This window comes from Chlorocebus sabaeus, chromosome 21 (genome assembly GCF_047675955.1).
Source record: "Chlorocebus sabaeus isolate Y175 chromosome 21, mChlSab1.0.hap1, whole genome shotgun sequence".
Taxonomy (NCBI): Eukaryota; Metazoa; Chordata; class Mammalia; order Primates; family Cercopithecidae; genus Chlorocebus; species Chlorocebus sabaeus.
Window position 1 is genome coordinate 17554149 of NC_132924.1, and position 24525 is coordinate 17578673.

Sequence of the window (24525 nt, forward strand, 5' to 3'; positions counted from 1 at the left end):
GCCACAGAGATGTGTATTAAAAACAAACAAACAAACGAACGAACAAAAAACCTGAGGCCAGGCATGGTAGCTCACACCTGTAATCCTAACATTTTGGGAGGCCAAGACAGGAGGATTGCTTGAGACCAGGAGTTTGAGAGTAGCCTGGGCAGTATAATGAGACCCCGTCTCTACCAAAAACTTAAAAAAAATTAGCCAGGCATGGTGGCACACATGCACATCAGCTACTTGGGAAGCTGAGGTAGGAGGATGGTTTGAACCCAGGAGTTCAAAGTTGCAGTGAGCCGAGATCGTGCCACTGCACTCCAGCTTGACCCTGTCAGAGCAAGACCCTGTCTTCAAAAAATAAATATGTAAATAAGGCTAACGGAGGACCTCACTAGGTGGTGAAATTGTGGATGATTTTAAATTTGTATCTTCTTTGTCTATTTAAAAACTCTTTTTAGTACAGGCCGGTGCCTCACGCCTGTAATTCCAGCACTTTGGGAGGCCAAGGTGGGCGGATCACCTGAGGTCGGGAGTTCGAGACCAACCTGACCAACATGGAGAAACCCTTAAAAATACAAAATTAGCTGGGCATGCTGGCGCATGCCTGTAATCCCAGCTACTCGGGAGGCTGAGGCAAGAGAATCGCTTGAACCCAGGAGATGGAGTTTGTGGTGAGCTGAGATTGCGCCACTGCACTCCAGCCTGGGTGGACAACGAGAGCAAAACTCTGTCTCAAAAAAAAAAAAAAAAAAAAAAAAAAAAAAAAAACCTCTTTTTAAAATGATTATGTATTACTTTTCTGATCCAGAAAAATGAATTGTTTTTAAAGTAGCAGGAGTAGTTTGATGTGACTTGCCTCTGCACCAATAGGAAACTGCCCTTGGCGACATGGCCCGCGTCCCTGATGGGCAGTGTGAGCAGTTCTACTGCCACTGGGCCTCCCCTAGAGCCGGGCAGGGAGAGGGACAGAACTGGCGAGTCTCTTGGCCCCAGACTTCTGTGGGGTTCGGGGCACTGGCTTCTTTTCTAAGGATCCTTGAGGAGGAACTTTGTAGTTTGCAGAACAGCCTGGAGAGGCCTGTGCCCTTGGAGCGGAGGAAGACGAGGTTTTCCTTTATATTCTACTTAGAAGAAAAGTAGAAAGTGGAACGGAGCCCTGTCCCCCTGCTCTGAGCTTCTGGGGTGAGATATGTCACAGAGCGTGCTGCTGCCTGCCTGCTGGCCAGGTAGACTCAAGGGTCCCTGGTGGCCCATCCAGACACCTGCCGGGGCAGGTGGGATCCTAGGGTGGATGGAGTGCCCTGAGGGGTGGGCAGATGCTGGGCAAGGGTGGGGGCATGTGGCCTCCTAGAGCCTCCCATCAGCAGATCAGACCCCACAGCTAGGGCTCAGGAGTACCTTAGACCACAGCCCCACCCTCCCCCACCCCCACCCCCTGCCCATGCCCCATCACAGGACCCTCACTCCCACCCTCCTCCTCACCTGCCACCTGCAGCCCTCTCCCCTGCCCCCCTGCGCCCCACTGTCTCCTATGCTCCCTCTGCCTCCTTAGCGATGTCCTGCACCGCCCAGAGCCCCTCTGCTCCCATGGATCCCTTTTGGCCTGGCTGTGTGGTTCAGGCGTCATTGTGTTCATCAGGTTTGGGGAAGGAAGCACAGCCCGTTGTCTCCCGCTCTGGGGGCAGCTTGAGAGTCAGGCTGCCCAGAATGCTGCACCCCTTGCCGCCCCAGGTGGAGGCTGGAATGGGGCAGCCCCAGCCATGGGGGCGAAGGGGTCACCTGTGACTTCCTCATCACACCCGGCCAGTTCCCTCCGGAGGGCCAGCCCCTCTGCCCAATCCACAGGCACGGGCTTGCTCGGCATCTCCCTCCTCAGTCTGAGTCTCTGATGGCCACACAGCACCCCCACACACACCCACAGCCCCTCCCCGTGGCGGGCCCTGGGGTGCCTGGCCTGGCAGGAGTCCCACCTGCTTGAACCCCAGATTTTCTGCTGTGGGCCGGGGGACTGCAGAACTGGCCTGGCGAGGTCTGGAGCAGCCTCAGGGTAGGCTCGGGAAGGGAGAAGAAAGGGATTTCTAGGGTCCTCAGGAAATGCTTGGGCTGTTCAGGTCCCAGGAACCTTTGCCAGAGCAAACTGTAGCGTTCCCTGCTCTGACCCAGGTCTCCCCACCTCCCCTCACAGGACTTCCGATGCAGAGGGCACCCCTGCTGTATGGGGTCCCTTGGAACCAGCCAGAAGAGATGTTCTCTTAGAAACTCCACTGCCTCCGTTGAGGGTTTGGAGCTCAAACGGAGGGCATTCCGTAGCCAGACTGTGGGGAGCGAGGGGGTGCACGGCCTGTGTCCTATAGGGGGTGCCAGGATCTGGGCAATGATTTTGGAGGCTGAGCGGGAGAGGGGACATGGAGAGGGAAGGAGCCTCCTGGAGAGCCCCTCCTGGGTTGGCCCCGCTAGTGCAACAGCCTCAGCACGGGGCCCCTCCTCAAGCTTCAGCAGCCTTGGGCTCCTTTCTTTCTGGGTGAGCCTCATGCCCTGCCTGGGGCCGCAGCGGTTTTACTCTCTGTGCATGAGCTTCAGCCTTCAAGCAGTGGATCTTGGTGGAGAGTCTGACAGAGGCTCTCATAGGTCCCTACTCCACAGGCATCGCCACAGACTTGGGGCAGGACTGGAGCAAAGGAGGGGGCTTAACTTATCCCCGGGCGGAGCCCCACGTCTGAACAGTCGGGATTGTGCTGAGACAGAGGTAAAGAAGGACAGGCATGGGACAGGATGGGCCGAGGCCTCCTGGCCAGACCTGGGCAGGGAGGTGCTTTCTGAACCACCCAGACGCAGCCAGGGCAAGTGTACTAATGCTCTGCCTGGTACCTGCCAAGGGCCAGGAGCTGCTGCCGTGGAGCAGCTGACAGATTTCTGGATGTGCCCCATCTAAGGAACAAGAAGAAACAGAACAGTCATTGCTTTTCTGAACTCATTTCTAACCAACAAAGCTGGAAATTCATCTTAGGAGGAAGCAGGGTCTTATTTTGGAGTTTATGGGGGAACTAAAGGGTGCCCATGTCTTCAAACAGGGAAAGCAAAGTTCAAAACATTTAGAACCCATTTTTTAAAAAAACCTTAAAAAGCAAAGTGGCGGCCAGGCACGGTGGCTCACACCTGTAATCCCAGCACTCTGGGAAGCCGAAGCAGGTGGATCACAAGGTCAGGAGATCGAGAACATCCTGGCCAACATGGTGAAACCCCATCTCTATTAAAAATACAAAAATTAGCCTGGCGCGGTGGCGCATGCCTGTAATCCCAGCTACTCTGGAAGTTGAGGCAGGAGAATCGCTTGAACCCAGGACGTGGAGGTTGCAGTAAGCCGAGATCGCGCTACTGAGCTCCAGCCTAGGTGACAGAGAGACTCCATCTCAAAAAAAAAAAAAAAAAAAAAAGCAATGTTGCTTCTGAAAGATGGCTGAAGGGACCATGTGCAATGCTGACTGTCCCCGGAGGGGGAGGACATCAGAGCCCAGGCTGAGAATAACGTCCCAAATGCTGCTTGGGAACAGTTCTAATCACAAGAGTGACATCTTAAACTGTTCAAAACATGAAAAAACAAAAACAAACCTAGAGGGGGTCTGCCCTTCCTAGAGAAGACAGCGATGTTAACAGAAGGTGAGGGCAGATAGATGGCATGACGATGAGGTCTCACATCCTCCAAGGGCCGTGGTCTCAGATTATACCAGGACAAGGGCAGTATGAGGACAGGTCCCTAAAGTGCAGGGGACCGCCCTGAGTGAGCTGTCCGAGGCCAGGTGGTTGTCCCATGCCACCTACCCTGCTGGGTGCAGCCTTGTCTTGGGAACCCCTGGCTTGCTCAGCCAACTCGATCCTGAGCATGCGTTTGCAGGGCCTGGAGCCTGTGTGACAATGGATGGGATGGACTTGATCTCAGCAACACATGCCAAGTCCCCATCATACCCTCAAGGACACCATGGAGAGGTGCAGACCCAATGCTGGCCCCATAGTCCCCCTGTCTCTGGCATGGGTTTGGGGTCCTGCACCACCAGCAGGGGAGGCCGAGGAGGACTGGGTGAGCCAAGTGTGGAGTCAGGAGGCGATGACATCTGGGGAGGAAGGAGGATACAGGGCATGGCCAGAGCTGTGGCCAGGACTTAGTAAGTCTGAGGCTGAAAGAAGGTCGACGAGGAAGGTTCAACTCTCGCCCTCAGCAGTAGTCTGTGGGGTGCATGTTGGTGTCCAGGGAGGTAACACTTCCTGGTGACCACAACCTCTGCACACATCACTCCACCAGGATAGTGCCTAAGGGCAGAGGAAAGTCCAGTCCTCAGGGAAGTGATGGACTACGGGGATGGGCTGGGGGAAAGTGCACACAGTTGGACAGGAGGAGCCCAAGATCTATGCTCTTCCCAGGACAAACCAGGGCCAAGACTGACCACAGGATCTGGTCACCGCTGCTGCCGTCCACACCACACAGCAGTGCATGAAGGGGCCGACTGGCCCCTGGGAGGGCCACACTGAGCTCACTTTGCATCTGGACCCGTCTGGATGGCTGTGGATATCTGACCCCACAGCCTCACCCCCGCCTGCCCAGGTTTCCCGTCCCGCAGGGAGGCTGAGTCTGCCCACCAGAGGGAAGCCCCTGCAGCCAGCTCGCCATGCTTAGGCTCACAGGCCTTACCAGGACACAGTTGGCCATTCAAAGGAACAGATGCCAGGCCCCCTCAGGAACAAGGAGGAGGGGCTGGTCCAGGCAGATGACAGCATCATGGGAAGTGGATGGCCCTCATAGTGACTTGTCATGGGCTGACTTCAGGGACACAGCCCCCTACGGGAGTTGCAGGAGCAGAAGAGGCCAGGAAGAAGTCTCTAGGTGTAGGCCAGGGAGAAGGGAGGATGTTTCAACAAAGGGGCAGGACACCCCAGGGCACATGGGGAGGAGGGAAGGCAGGACACCCCAGGGCACATGGGGAGGAGGGAAGGCAGGACACCCCAGGGCACATGGAACATGGAGATAGGATTGTGGCTCCCACTGTTGGTGACATTGAAGTGACACCACCAAGGAGCTGTTTCCCATGAGTTTGGGCCTGGTTTCTCCTGACCCCACACACCTCAGGAGTCCTTTACCCGTTAGGACTCTGAGGGCTGGGTTTCTTCAGAAGGAAACTCAGATTCACTTTTAAATGCAATGGCTGACGCTGTGCAGATGGGACCAGGAAGGGTGGGAGCTATTTGAGGAAGAGGGCTGGCCTCCCGTGTCCTCTCTGAATTTGCTGTTAGGAAAACAAAGCCCACTCATCTTGCTGACCCTGGTCACCCTCCTGTCCCCAAGGATGTGGCTGCGATAGAAGGGTCTTGAGGGGGGTCTTCCTGTCCCTCCCTTGACCCTGCCCAGTGGGGCGGTGACTGAGACCCCAGGCAGGTGGGCATTGGCAGCCTGTGGCAAATGCCTCCAGGCTCAGCAGGGCAGCCTCGGAGGTGGTGGCTGCTAGCACCCTGCATTGTGGAGCTGTCCCCAGGGAGGGGCTTGTGTTGGGCTCCAGGGGCACCTGGGCAGAAGCAGATTCAAGCCACAGGCTCTCGGTGTGTGCAGGGGCTCCATGGCCCTGGGTCTGATGTGCTTTAGGACAGGTATCAGGGAGGTGGCCTGAGAGCAGCTTGGACCTCTCCTCCCAGCCAGTCATGGCCTGGAAGAGCCCGGGACTTCTGCCAACAGCCCTCCCTGACTATGAGAGGAAGGGTTGAAGGGGAAGCTCCGTGTGCTCAGTGCTGCGCACACACAGCCCCCTGCCCAGCCCCTCAGATCCCTGGGAGCTGAGCTAGATGCCCCTAGTGCTGCTGGAACTGAGCTGCCCAACACGGTAACCACCAGCCAATGTGGAAGCTTAGGTTTCACTTTTTTTTTTTTTTTTTTTTTTTTTTTTGAGAAGGAGTCTCACTCTGTCGCCTAGGCTGGAGAGCAGTGGCGCCATCTTGGCTCACTGCAACCTCCACCTCCCGGGTTCAAGCAATTCTCCCTGCCTCAACCTCCCGAGTAGCTGGGATTACAGGCACGCGCCACCACACCCAGCTAATTTTTATGTTTTTAATAGAGACAGGGTTTCGCCATGTTGGCCAGGCTGGTCTTGAACTCCTGACCTCAGATGATCCGCCCACCTCGGCCTCCCAAAGTGCTGGGATTACAGGTGTGAACCACCATGCCCAGGCGGGTTTCACTTTTTATTAAAATGAAATAACATGTGCCTGAGCACATTATTTCTGCTCCAGCACAGAGCAGCGTCCTGGTGCCTGGGGCTTTCTCACACACCAGGCAGCCGTCTGCCCCCACCCCCAGCCGCCTTGGCCCTTCCCTGTCTTAGCTTTCCAGCCCTCTCACCCGGCCCACTCACCTCAGCCCGCCTTGCAGGGTACAGGCTCAGCCTGGCCTCCCTCCTGAGGGTGCCCAGCTTAGGGTCAGGCTTGGCCAGCAGGAGCCTGGGGACAGGGGTGTTTCCTTTGAAAGTCACTTCTGTGTGCCTGGCTGTGCCCTCTGAGCAGATACGGACCCAGAGGGGAAGGCAGGGCCAGGGCCAGGGTTGCTGGCCTTGGAGGTGAGGAAGGAGCTCCAGAGGCCCCTCCTGGCCAGCATCTCCTCCCCACTTGACTCGCTTTGTCCCCCTGGTACCTCAGGCCACACAGCACCATTGCCCCTGCCCCCAGTGCCTCCTCTTGCTGCTCCCCGGGGCCACTCGCACTAACCCACCTGCTGTTTGCCACAGTCACTGCATCCAGCAGATCCTGGAGGCCGTTCTCCATTGTCACCAAATGGGGGTCGTCCACAGAGACCTCAAGGTGAGTCCCCACCCCACTCTGTGCCAGGTGTCTGTTGTCTGTACCTGCATGCTGTGTACAAGGAAGTGTGAGGGGCTGGACAGTGTGGGGCACTGTGGAGCTTGGAGGGGGTGAGGTGTATGTGTGTGTGTGTCCTTGTGTGCATGCATGGAGTGTGTGCATGCATGTGCATGTGTATGTGTGTGCACCTCCTGTGTGGAGGGTGTGCATATGTGTGTGCATGTGTGGAGGCATGTGTGCATGCTTATGTGTGTGCACCTGTATGTAAGTGTGCATGTATCATGTGCATAGAAGTATGTGTGTGCGTGTGCATACATGTGTGTACATGGAGGTTCGTGTATACATATGTGCATGCCTGAGTAGAGGTATTGTGTGTGTATGCACATGTGTGTATACATGCTTGTGTGTGCATCTTGCACCTGTGCAGGGATGTGCATGTATGTGCACACATAGAGGTGTGAGTGCATATGTCTGCATGAGCGGTCACGTGTCTGTATGTGTGCCTGTGTGCATGTGTGTATACATATGGCATCTGTGCATGCACATGTGTGTGGGGACTGTGCATGCATGTGTGTGCATGTGTATACAAGTGTGTATTGTGTGCAAACATGTGTGGGCATGTTTGTGTGAATGCATATGTGAATGTGTATATGTGGGTACATGTGTGTGTGTATGCATGTGTGTGCATGTCTTGTGGGCATGTGTGTACATGTGCATGTGTGTGCACTTGTGTGTTGGGGGGGTGTCTGCACATGGCCCTCCCTTCCCCTCCGGACCTTCAGGGCTGGGAGAGGTTAGTCTTCAGAAATCAGCCTGTTGCACAGCACTCCAACCTGGGCGATAGAGAAAGCTAGCAACAAATGTCCACTCAGGGTCTCACTGTGAGCCCCTGCCAAGACTCCACTCTGGCAGGTGGGGACACAGGTAACAGAGCGCTGACACTGTTGGGAGCAGGGTGGTGACATCAGGACTCGCCAGGGTCTGCCAAGTCCTCCCAGCCCTTTCTCCAAGCCTCTGCTGCCCCCAGCTTAGGTCTGGGCAAAACAGTTCTAGGCTCTCTTCAGAAGAAGGTTGGTCACCCCCCAGGGCACAGGGTGGCCTCTCAGAAGCTTAGCTGTCTCTCTGCTCCTCCCTCTCTCCCTTCCTCCCTCTCTTTCCTTCCTTCCAATCTCCTTTCCTCCTCCTTCAACCCCACCTTCCCCAAGGCTTGGTTCAGCCTGCTGCTTCTCTGTAGACAGGCAAGCAGTGCGGACCCTGGGGCCATCACCCTGAAGGCATTTAAGACCAACCTGCCCACTGGTTTTCATGCTGGATGGGGGTCACACCCTTCCTTAGGCCATCGATGATCTTTGCACTGCTCTGGGGAGAGCGCCACACCAAGAGCAGATCTGGGACCCTCTCCTATGCCCTTTACACACCACTGTGCCCCCTGCTCCCTCTCATCTCTGCATTCCAAGCATGTCCTGCTGTGTCTCACGTGAGTCAGCCTCACTCAGGCGCCTCTGGGAGGAGACGGCCCCCAGGTGCTCCTCTTGGGGCCACATGGGTTGGTGCTAGGATTCAGTGGTTCTCCTGTGAGGGGTCATAGACATTTTGTTACCAGACCCCATGATTTATCTGGTTAACTTTGGGGCCAAGGCATAGAAGTGGAGGTCAATGGTACCTCCTCCCCAATCTGAGGGACAAACAGAATTCTTGGTGTCTCAACCTCCTGTTGTGGAGGACAGGACGTCCTTTTCTCCTGGACAGAAATCCACGGTCTTGATCGTGACAGCCCAGGAAGCAGCAGAGTGACGGGGTTGCTCTTACCCCATGGGGGAGGGTGGCGGAGAGCAGAGGGCAGTTGATGTCATCCCAGGGAGCTGCAAAAGAGCCAGGATGGAGCTGTAGGTGGGAGCAGCACTAGGTGGCCTAGCAGGGGTGGGCACAGCCTCAGAGCTACCCTGGAGCCTCCAGGCCTTCTCGCCCAGTGCTTCGTGCAGCCCATGTTCACTTAATGCTCCTTCTCTTCAGAAGAACTGCTGGTCTGTTTCCTCCGGGAAGGGGGCACCTGCGGCAAGTCTACTCTGGGCTGGATGGAGAAATGCAGCCCCTGCCCCTCCTCTGTCCGACTTCTCCATGTGGCTGCACAGGGAGCTTAGGGCCTCCACCCACTCATGTTGGCAAAATCACCGTGTCCAGAGGCCTGTGGGTTGGTGCTCGGTAGACAGGAATGCATGTGCCCCAGTAGACTGGGACCCCCACGGTGACGAGGAGGTGGAAGTGGGGGACAGAAGCCCCCAATGCTGCCCTGTCAAGGGGGCAAACGGCCTCATCCCGCCTGCTCAGTAGAGCGTGGCTGGAGCTTTCAAGGAAGCTCTGGGTTTCTGCTGAGGGGCACTCACAGCTCGGGGCTGTGGCAGTCTTTCCACATGGGGATAGCATATGTCATTCATTCTGGGGGCCACTTTTTCACACTTCAAGATCTCTGAGGTTTACAACCAGTGTTAAAAGCGGGTGGAGTGGCTCTGTTTTGTCTTTTTTGGCGGCTCATCAAGCAGCAGTGTGATCCCGAGGGTAGTGCGCCAGATGGAAGCTGTGCCAGGACAACGGGGCACTCACCAGGGCGAAGGGGTGGCTTGGGAGGCTGGCCAAGGGGACCTGAGGGCTCCAGGGACGCCCCCTGCTGGTCACGGACAAGGAAGGCCTGCAGCTGAGAGACCCCACCGCTGGGATGTGGTGAGGCTGATGGGTAGACCAGAGCCTGGTGGGTTTGAAAGCTGGGACAGGAAGGCCCCACGGGATGCAGTGGCCCTGGGACCCCCTCAGGCCCTCAGTGCCAAGTGTCCCCAGTCTGGGGACAGCAGCCTCCTTGGCCGCTGCTGCAGGACAGGAAGCAGGTGTCCTTCTGGCTTGAGCAAGGGCACTGCTCCGTGTGTCAGGGCCTGAGTAACCCCCGACCTGTGGATACCCAGCGGGCAGGGGCTCATTGCAGGGGCCTCCTTCCTGCCCCATGTCGTGGAGATGACCAGAGCCAGGGGCACTTGGTGGGTGGATGTCCTGGGCTGCCCCTAGTGCTGAGGCCCCTATGTGCTTCTCCTTGCCCTTGGGAGGTCACCATCTCAGTAGGAAATACCTGAACCTCCCTTCAAGAGCCTCCGACATCACGTCTCTGGGGAGTGGGAAACAGGGAGGAGAGGGAGGGCCAACGCAGTCCCTCAGCCAGTGGGAGTCCGAGGGCCACGGGAGCCCTCAGCCACTGCACGGTCTGCCCCAGAGCTGTGGGGAACATTCAGTTTGCTTGTAAGGATGAGCTTGAGGTTTTGGTCCAACTGGCCCCCAGGTCGCCCTTTCAGGGTATGGGGATCCAAGCTCAGGCTGAGAGCCAGCTTTCCTCTAAAAGGCCAGAGCTGCTGTGTCTCTGTCCCCAGGGGCAGAGGGGCTGTGGGGTTGCAGGCTCAGCCTCTGGGACGCTGGGGTGAAGGCTCAGCTGTGCCCTGCAGACACCATGGGGCAGGGCTCAGACCTGTGCACCTGTCTCTTGCAAACCACTGTTTTCTCTGTTTTGTAACCTCCCACCCCTCCCTGCATAACACCTCTGGGTTTAAACAACGTGCACCCTTGTGCCGGTCACCTCCCTGCAGCCAGAGAACCTGCTCCTGGCCAGCAAGTGCAAAGGGGCTGCAGTGAAGCTGGCAGACTTCGGCCTGGCTATCGAGGTGCAGGGGGACCAGCAGGCGTGGTTTGGTGAGTGCCAGGGGCAGGGTGTGTTGGCTGGCAGTCGGCAGGCCAGGAGGTGGTGTGACAGCCCCTCGTGGCCTCTTCCCCTCTCTCTAGGGTTCGCTGGCACACCAGGCTACCTGTCCCCTGAGGTCCTTCGCAAAGAGGCGTATGGCAAGCCCGTGGACATCTGGGCATGTGGTGAGGCCTGGCCTGAGTTGGTGCAGGGCAGGGCCTCGGGTGTTTTAGGACTTCCCACCTACATCCTGGAGTGTGCAGTGACCAGCACGTGTTGCTCTCATCTGGATTTATCTGTGTCAGACCTGCCCTTGAGCTGCCCTGGCAGGGGTCTGCCCACGAAGCCAGGAGCTCCCTTTCCACCCAGATTAGAATCACTCACATGACTCTGGCGCACCCCAGTGCTTGCCTGTGCTCAGCAGAGGTCTGGTCCAGAGGTGTGGTGGGTGGACGGGAGTGGAGAGGAGAGGTCAGAGACTGTTGGGCCATGGGCAGGGCCCCTTCTTGGGTAGGGGTATCCTCCCACAGAGGTGGGTAGCAGCAGAGGGGCTTAGCGCCACCCGCATCCGCATCCCCGTGATAGTTTGGGTGTGGGGCAGAGTGTGGAGGGGTTGGCTGTGCCCTTCTGCCCCAGTGTCTGCAGCACAGGTGGGGGCAAAGGAATGCTGGGGACCCCAGTGCCCTCCCAGGGCCACAGGAGCTGGGCAGTGAGGGTGCAGGGCATGGGCTCCATGGATGGTGGCACCCTACGAGTGGCTGTGGTGCTCACAGGCCCCATCCGCAGGGGTGATCCTGTACATCCTGCTCGTGGGCTACCCACCCTTCTGGGACGAAGACCAGCACAAGCTGTACCAGCAGATCAAGGCCGGCGCCTACGACGTGAGTGCACTGGCCCCTCTCTGACGTGCTCCCTTCCTCCAGGTGTGGCCGGGAAAGGGCAGCATGGGAAGAGGCCAGGAGTGGGGTGAAGCCACCTGTGGCCAGGTCCTGGGTCGTGCTCTCCCAGATTGGTGGCCAGAGATGAAGCCCCTTGGAGAATTCTGGCCCCTGCCCAAGAGGGGGCTTCAGGCCCGGCTGGGGCACTGTTTCCTTCTGCAGTTCCCGTCCCCCGAATGGGACACCGTCACTCCTGAAGCCAAAAACCTAATCAACCAGATGCTGACCATCAACCCTGCCAAGCGCATCACAGCCCATGAGGCCCTGAAGCATCCGTGGGTCTGCGTGAGTCGCCCTGGGTGCCCGTGGCGGGGAGGGGGCTCCTGGTGGAGGTGGCCTCAGACCACTCCCCTGGCGAGGGCCCCAAGAGGGTCCTGTTCCTGACACCCAAGAGCTCCCCTGGGTCCCCTGGGTGCTCCTTGTGGCCTCTGGCTTGGGACACACCAACACGTTTGTGAGGCCTGGGGCTTGGAGGGCATTGGAGGGTAGAAGCAATCCCCTCCTCCCAACTGCAGTCCTGTCTGTGAGGGACAGAGTGGTGAGGCAAGGGAGAGGCAAGTCTTAAATCCCAGGCAGGTTGGGGGGACGGATGGCCCTTGCTGCAGTGGTGGCTGATGGCTCTTGGCATGTGGGGACCCCGGGGTGCCGCAAGCCTTGCCACCCTGGCCTCTCCCCTGTGCCTTGGGCTCCTGGCTGCCATATGACCGCCCCTTTCCCCACAGCAACGTTCCACGGTAGCCTCCATGATGCACAGACAGGAGACTGTGGAGTGTCTGAAAAAGTTCAATGCCAGGAGAAAGCTCAAGGTGAGGCCCTGGCCCCTAGTCCTAGGCATGGCCATTCTTCCCTGCGTCCCTCTGGGCTGGAGCAGAGGGGCCTTGGAGGGTCTGGGCAGACCTAGGGGTTGCTGCTGCCCCCAGGACTGAGTGTTAGCAAGTCCCAGACTGGATGCATCAGGTGAACTCAGGCCAGCTTGGGAACGAGTCCAGAGGGGCCGTGGGCCAGGTGTGGCCCCTCCTAGTTGTCTGTGCCACCTCCGAGCAGCCCTTGGAGGGGCTGTCCTGAAGTGCTGGCTGCAGGCTCCTCACCTGGGCTCTGCAGGCAGTACGCACCATCTGGCAGTCACATTCTTTAGTACAAGCAAGTCTGAAGCTTCCGGCTCAGACAGGTTTGGTAAGGAGAGCGGAGCCACACACACTGGTCTTGGGTGGGCCGGAGGAGGTCGGGGAGGGAGGTGGGCACCAGTAGGGTATCCGACCTGCCTGCTTTGGCCAGGGCTGGCTCCGGTGACCGCACTCTACTCGTGAGTTCCAGGCTGGGGACTTGTTGCCTGACTGCCCTCTGCTGGTCTCTGAGTGGTTCTCCCCGGAAGCCCCAGGACTGGTGCCCTGTCTGAGCCTGTCAGGAAAGGAAGGGGCTGTCAGGGAGCTGGACCCCAGAGGAGCTGCCAAGGTGACCAACTGTTCTGGTGACCACTGAGGCGTGAGGGGTCTTGAAGCAGTTAGAAACTGTAGTTGGTCAACAGGTTTAGGCCCAGGGTGTGTGTAATTCTGGAAATAGGTGATCTGCCTCAGTGCGGCTGCTGGGTTCCTGGAGCTCTTGCCTCTCTGGAAGGCTGAGGTCATGTCAGCCTCATGACCATGAGTCTGAGCATCTGGGCAGGAGGACAGGGGTCTTATCCTGGCCAGAAGCCAGCAGGGAACACTGATGGGACAGCCCTGGTTTTATCTGTGTCTCTCCCCAGGGAGCCATCCTCACCACCATGCTGGCCACACGGAATTTCTCAGGTGAGCCTTTCTTCTCCAGAGAGACAGGGGCTGCCCCATCCCTGCTGGCCTATGCAGGAGAGCGCCTCCTTCCTCACCAGCCTCTCCAGCCCTCCTCTGCGGCAGGCCCTCCCTCGGCGTCTGCCTCACTCAGCTCTGAGACCCACTGCCCACCTGGCCCCTCTGGGCTCCCACCTTGGGTGATACCACAGGGTCCAGCCCCCTGAGGCCATCACCTTCGTGCTGGGTGTGTGTCCCTCCACCCCGTGAACACGAGCGTCTGTGCTGCCCCACTGGGGCTCACAGCATCGTGTGTGTCTGTCCAGGCGTTTGTCGGGCATCTGTGTGGCCTCCTTGTCATTTTGAGTGCTCTGAGCAATGTGTTTTGTGCGGGAGGAGGGCAGAAGGGATGCGGGGTGATGCGGGAGGCTCGGGGGCCTCCTTCCGAGTTCTGGGTGAGCTGCAGCCTCCTGCCCCGGCCGCTCAGAATGGGTGGTTGGGAGCAAGTTCTCTTGGTGGGGTGTGGGATGTGGTGGAGGGGTGGGGTCTGTTATAGACCCCTGAGGCCCAGGGCGCTGGCAGACCCATCTGGGGCATGACGTTAGCCCCAGAGTGGAGCCGGCAGCCCAGGTCTGGACAAGCTGTGCCCGTGGCTTCTCCGTCGTCCAACACTCCGTGTGCGAGCGTCTGTGATCCGTCTCTCTCGTTGTCCGTTTGCATCTGGCGCCCCCCACCCGCCATCCTGTTACTTTTGCTGTGATGCTGTACTGCCGGGAACGCGTGCACACGGTCACACCAACACTAATAGGACTGTCCTGTCTGCTGTGTGCTCACCACACCCTTTGGGCACGAGAAGCCCCCACTGGGGTTTTCTAAGGAGAAAGGAGGCAAATGCTTTTCCGTGTCAATCAGTCCAATCTTGTTTTCACTCTCTTGAGCAAAGGATTCTGGAACCATCTGTCACCTAAACTTTAACTCTAATCTTCTTCTGCTTCCTTTGTCTCTTTTCTTCCCTTACCTCGCCCACCCCTCGTCTGTGTCCGCCCACCCCTCCCTTCCCCTCGTCTCTAACCCGGTGCTAACAGTGGGCAGACAGACCACCGCTCCGGCCACAATGTCCACCGCGGCCTCCGGCACCACCATGGGGCTGGTGGAACAAGGTAGATGTGTCTCGACCAGCGTCCCGCCCGCTCCCGCCCATCCCTCCTGCCAGCATGCAGCCCCCTGCTGCACGCAGCTGCTGGCTGGGCTCCAGAGCCGCCCCAGAGGCCTCCAGGCCCCCGGGAGCCCCTGCTCCCGTGTGGTCACATCCCAGCAGAGCCCACCGCAAGGGCAGGGAGGCAGCCCCCAAGGCTCCTCGCCTGTAAGAGGAGGGGCTGGGCTAGGTGACCCATGGGCCACACCAAGCCCTTCTGGTCCTGGCCCCTGAGGTCTGGGGGTCTGGAGACCCCCATTAAGAATGGCCTGGGCCCCACAGGGAGCCACTGGGCCTGCTGCTGGGGGGTCTGAGTCCTGAAAGGAGAGCCTTGGGGAGCAGGGCCAGAGAGGCAGAGGCCCTTGGGGCAGACCCACACCCTGCCCCTTGGGGGCCGCACGGAGACGGTGGTCTGTGCTGCTGAGTCCCACACGTGCATGTCTGCCCCGAGCCTCCCCCAAGGACAGGCCGCTTTGGAGCGGGGTGGGGCTTTTAGGCACCCAGAGGAGACTTTCAGGGTTTCCTCTTGGGTTGTTTCTGCAAAGTCCTCCTCCCCTGGCATTAAACCCTGTGAGGAAGAAGGCCGGCACTGCCCACCTGCTCCTCTGGGCTGTGCAGGGCCAGAGCCCAGAGGCCCAGGTTGGCTTCTGCCCACCTGCTGGCTTGTGACCATGGACAGACCCCATGAGGGCTAAGTGACCCCAACACCTCCTTGCAGCTCCAGCCTGAGCTGAGGGCTGGTGAGAGCTTAGGTTAGGCCAAGCTGGCAACGCCTGGCCACAGAACACAGAGGGCTAAAGGGCTAACCCCAGGTCCTCCCTGGGCTGAGCTACCAAGTTCCCTGTCAGTGCCTCCAACATGGGCTGGGCACCGAGCAGAGGTTCTAGGGTGCTGGGGACTGCCTTCCCCAGGCCTCCTCATGACCCCACAGGGTAAGCAGCCTGGCCTTCCCAGCCAGAGACCTCCTCCTGGGGAGGCCCAGGCCGTCCTCAGGGAGGGCAGTCTGTTCTCCCATGAGCCCAGTGGATGTGTCTAGCAGGCAACACCCCGGGAGGGCCCTCCTGCGTCTGCTCCATTTGACAGGCCTTTCCAGAGCACAGGCGGAAGGGGGCTGTGATTAGAAAAGGGTGAGGCTAGTGGCTTCTGGGGAGGTGCTGCTGCCCAGGTGACAGTGCTGAGAGACAGCTGCCTCTACGCTGCCCTGTGCCCGGGGCTCCCGCTGCAATGCCCGCCTGCCTGCAAGTGAACGTGGGGCGACGGTGCATGAGGCCCTGCATGTGTGGCTCCACCCTGGGCGCCAAGAGCGGCTCTGTCCTGGAGGGTGGTCAGTGCATGTGGACAGAGCCCAGCATGGCTGTCCTGGGTGACCAGCTAGTGGGACAAGGCAGAGGTGGGGCTGAGGGGACCGCCCATCCTGCTAGGTCAGCCCAGCTCAGCCATACCACACGACAGTGAGCAGGGAGCTCAGTTCTCTGCCCATGGCAGCTGAGTCTGGTACCATCCAGTCAGAGTCTGGTACCAGCCCATGTGGCATAGCCCCCTCGACCCTCAGAGACCCCGTCTGTCGAGTGTGCTTCAGTTTGGTCTCTGTGGTCTCTCCTGCACTGATCGGGTGTAAGGGCATAGGAGACCCAGTGTCCGGCCAGCTGCAGGGTGGCAGCAGTTGCCCCGGCCTGGAGACCTGGGAATGGGCAGTGCCTTCCCAGGATGGAGGGCAGAAGGTCTCTCCTTGTACCACAGAGGCCTGCGGAACCCCCAGCCCAGGTGTCTGGGATGCCTGTGACTGCTCCGCCTACCCTAGGCTCCTGCGGCACCTAACGCATGCTTTGAACTTGAGACACAGAAAGGCAGTTCCCGTGCCCTTGAACGCTAGTGTAGATGGGTGTCAACAGGACTCTGGCCACGGTGAATCTGTAGTTAGTCCCAGGCAGAGATATGAAATGAGCAGCCCCCCAAGAAATGGGTGGCCAGGAGCCATGCGCTCGGGAGGACCGGGCCTGTGCACCCCACACTCGCCCAAGGCGTGCACAAGCGATTGTTGTAAAAGCGGGCTCACAAGGAAGGATGTTTGGGAACTGACTGAGACCACAGGGGTGTCTGCTGCAGGGCTTCCCAGAGTGCTGATGGCAGCGTTGGCCTGAGTCCTTCAACGAGGGCTGGTTTGTACGTGGCATTTGCCGCCCACTGGACTGTGAACTTCTGTCTTTTTATTTCCCACTGCTGCTGTGGTACATCTCCAGCAGCACAGTTTGGAAATGCGGGTTTTGATAAGCTCAAGGATCTAAATGGAACCCTCAGTACCAAGGACTGTCCGGGGTCTCTGTCAACCCCGCCGATGGGCCTAACTGTGTTGCCTCCTTTCCTGTGAGGATTTTCTGAGGACATGCCTGGGGAAAGAGCTCAGTTCCGCTGCTGACTGGGGCGCCGTGCTGGCCCCAGTTCCAATGCAGAGCCTGGCTGGAAGTGCCGCTGGGTTGGCAGAGGCTGCGTGCCTGGCTGTCCCCTCGGGGGTGGGTAGAACCTGCCTTCTGCACACCGCCTGCTTCAGTTGGCCACAGCTTTTTAAAATGTGTGTTTCTGGAAGGGACTGGGTCCCTTCCTTGCCTGTTCAGCTCCCCACGACAAGTGTCCTCAAGGCGAGGCTGGATGCCTCCTTCCTCGGGCTCCTAAGAGGATCCTGTCCCCCAGCCGTGTCGGGCAGCTGGTCACCAGCAAGGACAGTATCCCCTAGCTGCAGCCTCTGGCTGGCTGGCGCTGGGCAGATGTTTCTGGGTTGAGTCGTGTGTGCTGGAGATGGGAGGGGAGCAGAGAGGGCGGGATACACAGACAGGTGAGGGGGCTATGGGGGCCTTGGAACCCTGAGTTCTGAGTCTTCAAGACTCTCCCTCCACAGCCAAGTTACAGGGAAGCAGATTTGAGCCACAGGGAAGCAGATTTGAGCCACAGCGAAGGGGAGAGTTTTCAGTTTGCGCTGTAAGGAAGTGGGCAGTCGGCATTTCTGGTCCTGGGAACTCACTGGGCAGGGCTGCCTTGGGGCATCAGGGAGGTGGTCCTGTGCGCAGCTTCACCAGGTGGGGCCTTAGGCCTGGGGACGGGAGAGTGATGGCTGAGGCCCCTCTACTTCTCCATGGATCCTGGGAGGGACTCCTGGGCTTGATACAAAATTGTTGAGCGTTAAGAGATCTGTGAAGAAAGGGAGGCTGGGAATAGAAACTGTGCCCACTGCACATGGGGTCCCCGGGGCCACGTGCAGCCACTGGTCAGGCACGACCCCAGTCCCTACAGAGCCCAGGAGGGGCCAGGGCCATGGAGGAGGAGCACTGGGCATGTGGACAGGAAGGGGGTGGTCAGCAGGCAGCAGGCCCAGGCATGTCTGTGTCCTGCGGGGTGCAGCCTCCTGATCTCCACGGCAACCTGGAGCACCCAGCGTCAGAACCACCGGGAGGGCTTATGGAACAGATGTCCCGCCCTGGAGAGGTTCTGGCTCAGGAGGGTGGGGTGGGCCTGGGAATTTGCATTTCTGACTGTACAGGGCAATTCTGCTGCTGTTGCTGCTGGGGTGGGGGGAGGATCCCATTTGAGAAGCGCTGCAGTCCTAGGTTGAAAGTTGCCTGTCTGTCCCCACCAAGGCCTGTATGGGCAGCCCGGGGTCCCCAGGCAGGAGAACCCAATTTCACGGCCTGGCCAGCCAGGGTCCTGGAGCCAGGAGGTGGGGGAGGGGTGGGGGGGTTGCTGTGCCACCTTCCTTCCCGGCTTGGCCCGGGGGCAAGCATCCCCACACTTCCCACGTCGTCATCCCCTGGGCTCCAGCCTGGCTGCCTCTCTAATCCTGTTGCACCGGCTGGCCGCATGGCCCCGGCTCTTTTTGGTGAGCGTGGTCCAGGACAGGTCACCTGTGAGTCCTGGGCCCGCAGGCTTGCGCCCCTTCCCGAACCAACACAAATCTTGTTTTCTCTCTCTCTCTCTTCCTTCCTCACTCCCTCCCCTTCTCACCTTTCCTTTTCTGTAAGGTAAGCTGACTTCCTCTTTTGGTTTATTTTTTATTTTTTTATTTATTAGTTCTGTAATTAAAATCCTAACAGCCGTGGAGAGTGTGGGCACCAGGGGCTGGGGCCAGGCCCCCCTGACCTCTGTGGGGGAGTGTTGGGTGAGGCGGAGACCCCGCTGCTGGGACCAAGTATCCTCAGGGGCTTGTGGGCAGAAAGGCCTGTGCTGACCCCAGTCAGTGCACAGAAGCGGCCCCAAAGCCAGGGCTGCCGGGCAGCTTGGAATGAGGGCGAGCAGGGCTGCCCTCGGTGCCTGAGCTGAGAGGCCCACTGGGCAGAGCTCTGAGTACGGGGGTCTGAGAGCCAAGGTACGGGGGTCTGAGAGCAAGGTGAGCGCCTGGGCTGGAACAAGGCCCTCTGAGTGGGCGGCCAGCTGCAGCCCACCCACCCCTACCCCAGGATGGCGTGGCCCGGGAGGGCATGACCTCTGGGGTGCTGGCTCAGCTGTCCCCACCCCAACCTGGCACCGCTAGTCCTGAGTTCCCATCATGGAGGAGGCGGCATCCTGCCTTCCTCTAGGAAGAGCTTGCATGTGGCCCAGAAGCCAATGGGACTCCCCAGCACCCACGCGCATCTCTGGGTCTGGTCAGAGGAGAAATCCGGATGCCTATAGGAGCCCCAGGGTCACGGAGGAGGCTGGAGACAGGGCTGTCCTGGCGTGACGGGACGGCCCCCCACCTGCTCAGAGCCAGCTTGGGTGCTGGAGCCACACTTGCCTCAGGACCCTAGGCTTGCTCCTGGGGAAAGAGTGGGGTCAGGCAAAGGGGTGGGGGTGCGCTGCAGCGAGACCCAGGCCCAGCACTCACCATGCCTTTTTCCTCCCCATGCAGCAGCCAAGAGTTTACTCAACAAGAAAGCAGATGGAGTCAAGGTGAGGCTCCGGCCGGGCCCTGGGGTGCCGGGGGGCCCAGAGCCTGCAGCTTCACCCCCACTCCCTGGGGCTCCTGCTCTGGAGTCCCCCTCCCCCCATGCCCTGGCAGACACGGGATGGGGAATTGGCGAGTGAGGGGCTTCTCCCGCCTAAGGGTTCCTCTTCCCTCTCTCCACAGCCCCAGACGAATAGCACCAAAAACAGTGCAGCCGCCACCAGCCCCAAAGGGACGCTTCCTCCTGCCGCCCTGGTACTGAGCTCCTCAAACTCTGCCTCTCAGCCCCTCCTACGCCCCTGGCTGTGTGATTGCTGCTGGTCAGAGGGGGCCTGGTGAAGGTGGGGTCTGGCCCCGCCTGGCCTGTCTGACAGCACTCGCATGGCCCCCGCCCCTCATCCCTCACCAGTGGTGAAGTGGAGAGAAGAGGCCACTGTTGCAGGAGACTCCACTTCAGACAGGTTTAGGGCTGCTCTGGGGAGCCCCTGACTGAGACCCACAGATGTTGGGGTACCAGGGAGAGGCCCAGCCTCCCACCCATGTTGACTTGTGGATGTCTCTCCAGGAGTGTTCAGAAAGTCAGTGAGGCAGAGGACACCCTCTCCCCGCCAGGACCCCACCCTTAGCTCCCCCACCATCCTCAACAGGCCGACCAGGACCCCACCCTTAGCTCCCCCACCATCCTCAACAGGCCGACCAGGACCCCACCCTTAGCTCCCCCACCATCCTCAACAGGCCGACCCACAGACCACTCCCAGGGTCTAGCTTGGTGGGGCTGGGCCAGGCTCTGCGGGGGGAACAGCCCGTAGTGGCACATTCCATGGCCGGTGGGGAGACGGGGCCACAGTGGTGCAGTAGAGAGGTGTCTAGGTCAGGGCCATCCAAGGAGGGGGCTTGCCGTCACGTCTGTGTTCCCTCAGGAGCTAGCACACCCGTGCTGCTCTGTGGCTGCCTGAGAGGCAGGACTTAGGGGCTCCCTGCCGGGGAGGGGAGGGGTCCCCACCATGCTCCGCTCCGACTGTGCCCCTCAGTGCCCCTTGCCCTGGGGGCTCCTACAGGTGAACCCTACAGCAGTACTCCCAAGGATGTAAAGTTGTGGCTGGTGGGTGCCGGCCTTCCTGCTGGGGCACTGTGCTGTGTCCCCTCAGCTGTCCTAAGAGCTTTGGGGCTTGCTGGCCCATAGGTCCCCACATTTGCTGGAAGCAGGTTTGGTGTCCCCTGAGAACCCCAGGCCAGGCTTCGGGAGCCAGCCCCAGACCGCCCACGGGAATACTGGGTTTGCCAAATGGCCACCCTGAGACCCAGGAGAGGAGAGCGGTCCTGGGAGGGGCGAGCTGCTCAGAGCAGCCAGGCCATGGCTGGAGGGTGGCCTGGTGCCAGCCTATCTAAGGCCTTCCAGCGGCCAGGGTGGCCCACGTGCCAGCCTCACAGCCAGCCCCATCTCGGACCCTGTCCATCCCATGTGCTACCCCCACCCCCATGACATCTTCAGACCTGTGCCCCCCACCACGCTGGGGCACAGGTTCAAGCAGCAAAGGGTGGGGAGAACTCCCCAAGGCCGAACCTGGCTTCTCTGGCTCCCACACACATTGTGCAGCTTGTCGGGGCCCCACGCAGTCCATCTCCTGCCCTGGACAGCAGCACCTCCACCAGCCTGGACAGAGCTCCTGTCCATTCCATCCCTGCCGTCTGACCCAGGCTCCTCCCGCAGCTGCTCCACGCTGCCTCCATCCCTGTCCCCCACTCTGCTCTGCACTTCTTTCTCGCAGGCTCTAGCCACCCACGCCTCCTCTGTCTCCCTGTTCCCCTCTTGGTGGTCTCTGCTTCCTCCTCTTCTCACTTTCCCTCTCTTTCCTTCCTCTGTGTCTTCCTTCTTCTGTAGGAGCCTCAAACCACCGTCATCCATAACCCAGTGGACGGGATTAAGGTACTGCCCCCCCTTTCCTCCTCCCGCTTTCCCCAGGCAGGAGGCTCCAGGCCAGGAAAGAGGTCTGGGGCAGCATTTGTGCCAGAATGGAGGGCAGATGTCCCATGGCCCTGGCCGCCCCTCCCCACAGCACAGCAGGGCCCCAGTCCATCTTTGTGGGCAACAACACAACAGACTGGTTCAGGCCCCAGGCGTGCCCCTGGAGGTGCTTGGCACAGTTGCGCCCAGTCCCCATGTGGCCAACACTCTCAGACCAGGGCTCCGCGTGTCCCACCTACCGCAGGCGGTAGGGCTTCCTGAGGTCTGGAGTGGGGCCTGCATCTCAGGAGCTGTGTCCTTGACTCTCCTGGCTATCCTCCACCCCACCTCCCTCACGCGGCCCCCAGTGCTTCCTGCTGAGCAGACCCTCCCTCCTCTGCTCCCCTCACTGCTCTGGCCATCAGCTCCCATCACATTGACATCATCACTCTGGGGCCAGGGAAGGGGCTGGCTCTCTGGGGTGGTGGGAGGGATGGGGCCAGCAGCCAAGCCATTTCCAGGACTTCCAAAACAGCGCCGCTACACCCAACACAGCCCTCCAGCCCAACTCCCACCTAGGCCTGGGCTCCTTACAGAGCCCCCAGAGTGCCTCTGTGGGGACCCCCACTTCCTTCTGGCCAGTGCCACCACCCAGCCCATCATTAAAAGACATCTTTCTCTATGGCAGGGACCAAGGGGCACCCATGGTGCTAGGCCAGGACCTGGGTGTTCTCCCCACCTGGCAGCTGGGGATGGGTGCCCCTGGGACCTGTGTGTGTCTGGGGTGGGTCATGTTCTCTGCAAGACTCCTAAACAACCTTCTGGGCTGTGGTGAACTCTGACCCTGAACCTAAAGACCCGTAGTTCTGGTCTAGGGCCCCCAAGCAGTGTCCAGGCAGTGTCCAGACCAGGGGGCGGTCCCCCAGGGACCTCGTGAGATGTTTCCTCTGAGGAGCAGAGCAGGCCTCCTGGGGAGCTGGGGGATGGGCTTTTGAAGGGCAGCAGCCCTGGAGCAGGGTGGGAGAGACTGGGCCACCTCTGCCCTCTAAGGCCACCTGAGAGGTGAGGCCGGGGCCTGGCTGGACGTCCAGTCCCGGAGGGGCAGGTGCCCTGAGGGAATGTGGGTGGCAGGAGTGCTCTGCCTGGGGCCAGGCCAAGGTTCCTGGAGCCCTGTGCGGATCTGCAGAGCTACTGGGAACACCTCACCCTGTATTTTGGATGACAGTGGCTGCTGCTTCATCGGAACCAGCCAGTCCCATTGTGTTTTACGTCTTGGAATTTCAAAAAGCCCGTTTTCCTCTCTTGTTAAAGAGTCGGCTGAGCATACCAGTCTCTGTGCCAGGCTCATCTTGCCAGGAGAATTGGAGCCCTCGTGTGTCGGGGATGCAGGGTGGCCACAGCACTAGGGTGGCAGGGCCAGCCTCGGACTCTGTGCTAGCCTGTGCCGGCTGCCATGAGAATGCGCCCTGGTGAGGGGCGCCCTCCCAGGGACCAGCACAGAACTGGGTGTCTTCTCCAGTCACTGCCGCATTAGGTCCACAGAGCTGGGGCACTGCAGCCACCAGAGGGCATGTCCCCTGAGCCTCTGGCCTTTAAGCCCGGTCAAAGCAGCTGGGGCAGAGGTCAGCCTCAGAGCCTGGGCTGGTCCTGATGCAGGCCCAGCCCTGTCCACCTGCCCTCAGCCACGTCCCACCTGTGCTTGGCCGCATCCTGACCCACTGCCTCCCATGTTTCCTCAGGAGTCTTCTGACAGTGCCAACACCACCATAGAGGATGAAGACGCTAAAGGTACCTGCACTTGCGTCCTTGTCCCGCAGCGGCCTTGGCACTGCTGGGCTGCTCTTTGAGGCGGGTGGGACTTGGGCAGGGTCAGCTCTCCTGCGATGCCTGGTGTGTGCATGTGTTGGGGGGTTCGGGGGCCCTGTAGCTGCAATCCCACCCCAAGCCTGGGTGTCAGGCCTGCCCAGAGAGTGGGAAGTGTGGCAGAGATGACTGGCAGCCGGGCAATCTCAGTCACCGCATCCAAGTGAGGAAGCCACGGCTTTGCGCAGAGGCAGGTTCTCCACACCAGGACCCTCACGGGGAAACAGGTTCATGGGTAGAACTTTTTCCAAGATGCTGTCCTTGTCTTAAAGCTCCTTAAGCTTGCATTTCTGTCCAGTGTGCACTTGCCGAGTGGCCGGGCAGCTGGGTGGGTGCTTCCGTGTTTGCCTTTGCTGAACCAGGAGTGGCCTCCTGCAGTGGGTTTCTGCACCACAGATTCCAGGGCCCCCTCCCTTGCTCACCCAGGCCAATGTCTTGTGTGTTCCTCAAGAGGGCCCCAGGGCACCCGGCACTGGGGCAAGTTCCATGGAGTCCGCTGCCTCCAGACCACCCACGTGGGGCCTCCTGACCCTCATCACTCACACGGTCACCTAATAAGCCCTATGCTGTTCTCAGGGCTGCCCCGGTGCCTGACAAGGGTCAGCCACTCTGCCAGTTTAGGGGAGAAAACTTCTCACCTGTCCAAAGCTTAGCCTTGCTCCTGCCCATGCTACCCAGCTATGACACTGTCCCTGAACAGAGATGAGCACAGGACCTCGGGCCCTGGATGCCACAGAGTGGGTGTGCGATTCCCCTGCAGTCTGGAACAGGCCCCAAAGGCAACAGCATGGAGGCTGTCCAGAGGTTCTGCCATCACCCTCAGCCTGGTGGGGTGCTGAGCAATGAGGGAGGGGACCTGGGCGGGGGGCCAGCCTGGATCCTGCAGGGGAGAAGAGAAGACACCCCGAAGCAGCAGTTGTGGCTCAGATTTGAGCCCGAGCAGCCTCTTGAGGTGGAGGCAGACACCCCCCACCCCACCGGGGGCAGAAAGAAACCTTGCCAGGCTGCCCTGAGGCTGGTACAGAGTCCAGGCAGGCCCAGTGGCCATCATGCCCCTACGAGGACTGTCACTCCCCCTCCGTGGGCCTGGCCTCTGCTGGCTCTGGCCAGGAGTGGTCACAGCACTAGGGTGGCAGGGTGGTCTCTGACTCCATGCCAGCCTGCACTGGCCTGTGCGGCCCTGGCCTCTGCTGGCTCTGGCACTGGCCCCGTGTTGGCTCCTTCAGCCTTCACATAACTGCTGCGGCCACCAAAGGCCCAGGACCCCCATAGGGTGGCCACCCCACCTGCACCCCAGGAGCCCCAGGTATCCAGCTGTCACCCCCTTCCTCCCTCCTGGCCTCCCCCTGTCCTTCTCCAGTTGCATTCT

The 24525-nt window shown here is 59.9% G+C and overlaps 1 protein-coding gene across 16 annotated transcripts in view; it reads left to right on the plus strand.

Annotated features, from left to right (window-relative positions):
• CAMK2B (calcium/calmodulin dependent protein kinase II beta) overlaps positions 1-24525 on the plus strand; it is a 110343-nt gene that overhangs the window by 72083 nt on the left and 13735 nt on the right. For 6 of the 16 annotated variants that reach the window (XM_007981449.3, XM_073008908.1, XM_073008897.1 and 3 more), the window contains 12 exons: positions 6750-6822; positions 10446-10548; positions 10639-10722; positions 11324-11418; positions 11638-11760; positions 12198-12281; positions 13220-13262; positions 14327-14401; positions 19316-19353; positions 19532-19603; positions 21231-21275; positions 23033-23081. In XM_007981449.3, the coding sequence (XP_007979640.1) occupies positions 6750-6822; positions 10446-10548; positions 10639-10722; positions 11324-11418; positions 11638-11760; positions 12198-12281; positions 13220-13262; positions 14327-14401; positions 19316-19353; positions 19532-19603; positions 21231-21275; positions 23033-23081 (884 nt within the window). Of the gene's footprint in view, positions 1-6749; positions 6823-10445; positions 10549-10638; positions 10723-11323; positions 11419-11637; positions 11761-12197; positions 12282-13219; positions 13263-14326; positions 14402-19312; positions 19354-19531; positions 19604-21230; positions 21276-23032; positions 23082-24525 lie in introns of all 16 variants that reach the window. The other 10 variants (XM_007981451.3, XM_073008900.1, XM_073008899.1 and 7 more) reach the window with 5 other exon arrangements.